Genomic DNA, 6,550 nt, shown 5'->3' with positions numbered 1-6,550 from the left:
GTAGTACAGCACCAGAACAAGTTACTCAGAGAGGTTGAAGAATCTTTATCCTTGTAGGTTTTTAATACTTGGCTAGATAACGCCTTGTTAGGAATATATAGTTGAGGACGGCCTGCTCTGAGCAGGGGGCTGGACTAGATGACCTCCTGAGATCCCTTCTAACCCTCATTTTCTATGAATCTATGATTCTATACTTCCCCTCCTCGCATCAAAACCAGGTGAGTAAGTTAGGGGAATGCTGAGCCACAGTCTTGTTCCTACCTGCTCCTGAGGCAGTGCAGCTCCCGATGCAATAGAAAAAGGGACATTGAGGACCCAGAACAAGCCAGTAGAGCCCCACCTAGAACTTAGACACTGAAGTCTGAAGCAAAGCCCGCACACCGGGTTACCGTATAACCCTAGAGTATCTTTATTTGTTCTATAATTTAATAGCAGACCTATAAAATAATTACATTATACTTATAGAATTTCATTTTGTTTTCATTTATAAAACAAGAATTAAATACAGTTTTAACCATTACAAGCTCAACTCAGTTTTTACATAAAAAGCCCCAAGGAGGAGCTTCATGCTGCAGCATATTTATTTTGCAAACTGGTGAGAAGCCCACGTTGGGTGTAGCTTAAACATAGTAAGAATCCTTGCACATTTTACCTAAAATGATTTTTAGACTTAATATAATGAAGAAGGTACTAGGGCATTTTCTAGTTAGACCTAGATGCAAGGGCATGGTTTTAGGTGGCTTTTCTCCAAGGGTAGTCTCATAGCCCTGGAGTCTTAATGGATTGCAGGCATTCCTATCTTGCCCTTTTCATTTTGATCAATAAAGTCCAACAGTCTGGATTTGGTAGTCCCCAATCTGTGGCTGGCTGGCATACAGCCAACAGCAACAGCTTCTAAAGCCAGTGCTGTGCTAGGAGTCTCCCTACACGGCCCTGACATTGTGTAACAAACACAGGCAACATAGCTGTTCATGTAGCAGGGATAACATGCCTGCTCAACCCCATCCTCTCTGTGCCAATCCCCGTAAACCGATTGATGAGATCTAGGAGAGATCAGTACTGTAAGCCTCTTAAAGCAGCCTGTCTCACATAATGGAGAACTGTGCCACTAAACTTGTATTTGGCAACAGTCCTGAACACTTTAACCCCTTGGAGTGATCATATCTGAAGAAGCTGGCAGTGAAGAGCTCCATAGTAAGCTGGTTTAATTGAACAAGAAGTATTGTATGTGCTAAGCTCTGAGGCATGCAACAAGGTCACACTTGTCATTGTTATTAACTTGTATGCTCTTCAAATGTTTATTAGCAACCAGTTACTTTAAAGTTCTCCTCTTTAAAAACACAGAAAATTAATTGAACTGGAACCTACTGAATATACAGACACACTAAACTCTGCCAAGTAAGTAACTTAGTATGATTGTAAATGAACTAAGAGAATCTACCAATACTGATTTATTATATCTTTATACCAAAAATTAAATGGGTCAACAGTGCTTCAGAAATTACAACAGCTCATTCCCTCCCAGTTTCTACAGAAGTGTGAGCGATCCTTCCTCACTTCTATAGCAGTGACACATTCTTATGGCATTTACTAATTGTTTTGTCTGCTGACAATAGAAAAATTACTTGATTTCCATTCCACATATGGAAAACACCAGGCCTAACTCCCAAAAGTCTTAACTTGACTGACATGTATGGGAACTTTTGTGTTCAACTCAACAATGATTACAGTCTGTCTTATGTGCTACGGTGCTTTAATAACTTAAGTGAAACACAAACCCCAAGCAGGCATAAATACAAAGTAATAACTGGATGGTGCACAGTCCTTTTTGGAGTTCAAAAAAAAAAAAAAAGTAATGTTGAATCTACTGAAAGCCCATTCGAATTCTGTCAATTTCAAGTCAGGTGACTGACCTAGCACCCAAGTCTCTTCCTCAAGAAGCTTTAATCTAGCCTCCAGAGTTTCCACCACAAGAGACAAATATACATGGCTAGGTCTATAATACTTTAAACAGATGTTTACTATAGCTAGGTTACAAAATAGACATTGCAGAAGAGACCATGTGTTTGATATATTCTATCCACAACAGCAAAGAACTATATCTTCAATCTATTGAAGCAAGTGTGGTGGCTGACCTAACACCCCCCCCTCCACCTTGGTGCTTTCTCTCTCACACTCTTAAGCCTAGGACAGTTCATCATTCCACATTTCACCTTGGTTTATCACGATCAGGCTCTTTAGAGACTCTCACTTTCTTATAGTATAGTACTGTGTCCGGTCTCTGCATCACATAGCCTCAGACAACAGCACCAAGCACTTCAAAGTGAAAAGTTCTGGACTGAAGACCAAGAGCCATAAAAAGATTCCTCCTCTTCACACAGAGGGTACTGGAGTGTAGGGCAGAGGGCTTTTTCCACATAGTGGAAATGGTAATGCCAGACTCAGCCATCAGTCACCTGGAAGATCAATCCCAAATTCTTGGAGCCTGCTCCACCCTTAAAAATTCAATAAGAAGATTACATTGGAGATAGATATACTGAAGCTTTATGGCAAGGTGCCTAATATAGCCCAGGATAAGCTTTATTTCCAGTAGGCAAGTGACAGAAATCCTTCCCTGCTGGAGAGATGCCTCCTGATAGAAAAAAAAATAACCAGCCCATAAGTGTGCTCATGGGAAAGGAGAGGCAACAGCAAATCTGATGTGGTAACACCAAGCAGCAGCCACATCCTTGCTCTCATTGTTTGCTTGAGTTGAGGTTCACTGACATACACCGGCACTGCTTAACTTTCTGAATTTTCTTGAGTCGAAAAGGTGGATCCATGTCGGGACACTCCAGCTCCACCGTGAAGGAGGTAACCTTCTGAGGCTTGCAGAAAGCACAGGATTGAAAAGATTCCTCCTCCTTTTTCACATGCCGTGGGATATAGAATGAGTTGCATTGGCCATAGCAGAAGCGGTTGATGATGGTACGGCTTATACAGCCCTCCTCACTGACAGTCTGCCGCAAGGGTTGTGTTTTGCACCAATCACTTTTAAGATACTTCCTCTCAGTAACAACAAGGGCTTCCTGGCTAGAGGCCAGTACTTCTTTGTTTAGGTGTTGTCGCCTTTCAGAGTTGTTGGTGCTGCTGTCTTTATATGGAGAGGGAATAGCTCCTGCAGGACGGTTTTTCCTGGTCTCTGTTACTCTAATGAAGGCTGCCACCAGAAAAATGGAAAAGACAAGTTTCCAGATCATCCTGCAACAATAATGTAAGTAATAGTTAGAAAATACATATATAAATACGTTACCCTTATTTAATCTGAAAAGAGAGTTGCCTACCTTTTCAGCAGTTAGATATTATTCACCAAGTTTTCTAGCTAACTTCACTATATACTTTATGCACGTGCTTTAGAGGAAAAGATACATCTACTACCTGCTCTAATGGAGTTAAGACACCACACTCGGTAGAGCTGGGATATTAATAGCACTCACGAGGCATCTAGTTCTCTTAGAATCTGGGTAATTTCTAGAGTTCATTGGACCTCAAATGTGCCACCAAGCAGAAGTTTCTGGTCACTAGAAGGCAAGGCTAAACTATGTATATCCCTTGCTTTAAGACCTCACTATTGTTGTCTATTCAAAATTTGATGCTTTGACCTTTTTATTGGCCAAATGGAACATGTCAGGGTACAAAAATATATGCTAAAACTGATTGCTTTCAAGATTCAGGAGTCAGAGGAGCTCAGCCATTCCTCTGATCACTCACCTGCATGACCTCATTCAGAAAGGAAACAAACCAAAACAACAAGGTTATATAACATGAATTCTCCTGTCACTGGTTGAAGCCATGGGATCCAAACCTTGTCAATTCCAACCTATAATACCTAGTCAGTTTAGGTATTAAGTAGTGTTTATCAAAGTACCCTCCTTAATATTACTTCTCAGGTTTCTTGGGTTTCATGATGTCTCCTTAAGAATAAATACACATATATTGATGGGGTGGATCCAGTGGATAACAAGTGATAAATTCAAGAGTACCAAGAAGAAACATTTTGGCACAATACACAGTTAACCATACAGTATTCTAGGCAAATAGTTTAAAAGAACTAAAAAAGTAATAGGCTTTTTTATATGTAGAATTTATTTTTTTGGAAAAAGATGTTAATAAACTGTACTGAGAAGATAGGAATAAAGTTTTCTGCAATGCAATGACTATTTCATATGCATCTGTTGAGTTTCTTGGACATCTGTCAAGGTCAGACACTGCCCATTTGATTTTGTGGACCAATATTTTGATCTAGTTGGCAACTCTTCCAAAACATCATTTCTCCTTAGAAAACAAGGCCACCTATACAGAGCTTCACAACATATCTGAGATATTATTTCAGCCTCCTATGTATAAGAGAGGAGACTGGAGGAGAAAAGCGCTGTTGAAGGTGAAGGTAATTCTGAATTTTCCAGCCAAACAGAAAGATCCAGGTCAAATGCCCTCTGCAGTGATCAAGGCTGTCTACATGTATCCAGTGCTTAAACATACCTCTACCAATGATAATGGGCTGCAACTTAAGTAATAGCATGTAGTTGAAAAAATAACGTTTTTTCTAGAAAAGCTAAAAATCTCTCCTAAAACATAAATAGCTGCTTAGTCTCTTTACAACAGTCCAGAGATAAACAGTAACCATTTGTTTAATGTTATATAAATACATGTAGAGGATCCAAACACTTCAGGCACTTGGAATGTTGCACAAAGATTTCTGACAGGAAAGCTTAAAAAAAAGTTACAAAGCCATCTTCAAAACCAGAGAGAGACAGAAACAGATTATTACTGAGAAGGTGGAAGAAGGGGTTATAGAAGAGGCAACAGTCTTGAACTCAGAGGTCCCCTTTTTATGATGGTGGGTGGAAAAAAGGTACGGTATGAAGTCAGACTAGGTAACCTTACCTCTTGGGTAAGGTTATTATGGTTTCTATCTAGAACTGGGAAGAAATACATCAACCCAGTCTTTGGATGATACACTTCTAAGAGGAAAATCTGAAACTGCAGGGATAGTGTTACTAATTCTACAGATAACATGTTCTTTTGAGACCATACTGAGGATCCAGCAAGATGCTATGAAAGCTGGGTTTTGCATTATATTTAAAGAAGGTCAACCTATGCTTAAATTAGAATGCCAGTAAGCATGTTGGTTTTCAAAGGTGCCAAGTGCCTATTGACAGGCCTGGGAACCATCAGGGCTTTAAATATATGTAGCCTATTTTTGCAATACTTAACTTTCAGCATACAAGTTCAAAAGTTTTGTCTGGAGTCCTTAAATAAATAAAAAAAAAGACTAGACTTGGCTTTGTTTGCAGGTATTATCGCCAAGACCATTGGATGTCAACCCTGACATCCAGGCCAAAATCTAATCAGGTAATTAGTTTCAGTTGAATATAGTGTTCCACACTTCCTCTCAAACTGTTCTCATGTTATTCTGCACTGGTGGCTGAATTTCAGTACTAGGCAAAGTGAGTGATGCCTATTGTTCGTGCATTCTCTACGTACACAAAAATCCGAACAATTGTAACCCTGTCTTACAGAAATACACGAAGGAGAGATCCCTACAATCCAGTGTCCACTCCCCAGACTCTCAGCTTTATTTATTTTATTTAGGTAAACAATGTATCTATGGCTGACCCCATTTTCATTTGGGGATGCCAGATTTTTTTTCATTACAAGCTTTGGCTGTTGTTTCACTTCTCCAGTCTTGACAAGAAAAAATGGCCTATTGACCCAGAGTCACATTTCAAGGAGCTTCGCATTATGAGAGTTAAGAGTTTAAAAAAGACTTACTGTCATCCTTCTTGCAAAAATGCAAACCACAGAACTAACCTTAATTATTCAGAAATTTCAAAATGGTGCCTCTTTTTCTTACTTTAATAAAATGGGTGGAAAGGGATTTTCTACTGTAGGTTTCTGTCAGCCCTATCAGCTCCTTGGCTGCTTCCATACGAGCATGGCCATGCAGTATGTGGCACCACAGATACGTCTGCAGCATCATACACTGCACATTCAGGCATTCCCTGCACTGCTACCTTGCAGTGGGGGTGGGCGGGGGTTGATCCTGGGGTAAGAAAAAAAACACACAGGAAAAAAAGTGGTGTGGCAGATGCGGCAGCAGCACATACCACCCAAAACTGGAGCCTGGCTGGCCAGAGCCACACTCTGGCTGCTCGCCAGATTTCCTGCTGCAGGACTGCCATGTCTACAGCTTCCCCAGGACCTCAGGTAAGGCTGCTGGGGCTGGCACAGTTGCTGGCCCCAACCTCCCCCACCTCACCTGGGGTAACCAGCTGCACGCCAGAGCATGTCTGGCATGGGTTTTCCCCGGGGACAAGCAGCAGCAACACAAAGTGTGCCACTGCTACTTGTTCCTGGGGAACCAAATGTCTGCGCTCATCTGGATGTTGCCCTTCAGTCTATATAGAATAGAATGACATTACACAAGCTTAATCCTCCAAGGAAGATTATTCTGCACTGGTCCGGTCCCGCAGGGAGCAAACCAGGAAAACCAAGGCTGCAACTGAAC

General features: G+C 41.0%; 1 protein-coding gene across 1 annotated transcript in view; it reads right to left on the bottom strand.

The window, feature by feature from the left end:
* Nucleotides 1-385: 385 nt before the first annotated feature.
* Nucleotides 386-6,550, bottom strand: part of GREM2 (gremlin 2, DAN family BMP antagonist) — an 85,738-nt gene continuing 79,573 nt past the window's right edge. Inside the window, exon 2 of the mRNA XM_019527612.1 lies at nt 386-3,240. Within this exon, the coding sequence (XP_019383157.1) occupies nt 2,736-3,239 (504 nt within the window). The 5' untranslated portion in view covers nt 3,240 and the 3' untranslated portion in view covers nt 386-2,735. The remainder of the gene's footprint in view (nt 3,241-6,550) is intronic.

The sequence above is a fragment of the Gavialis gangeticus genome, unplaced genomic scaffold (genome assembly GCF_001723915.1).
Source record: "Gavialis gangeticus isolate Ggan-Ray unplaced genomic scaffold, GavGan_comp1, whole genome shotgun sequence".
Taxonomy (NCBI): Eukaryota; Metazoa; Chordata; order Crocodylia; family Gavialidae; genus Gavialis; species Gavialis gangeticus.
The sequence above is the reverse complement of the archived record's forward strand: the minus strand, read 5'-3'. Positions and strand labels throughout refer to the sequence as shown.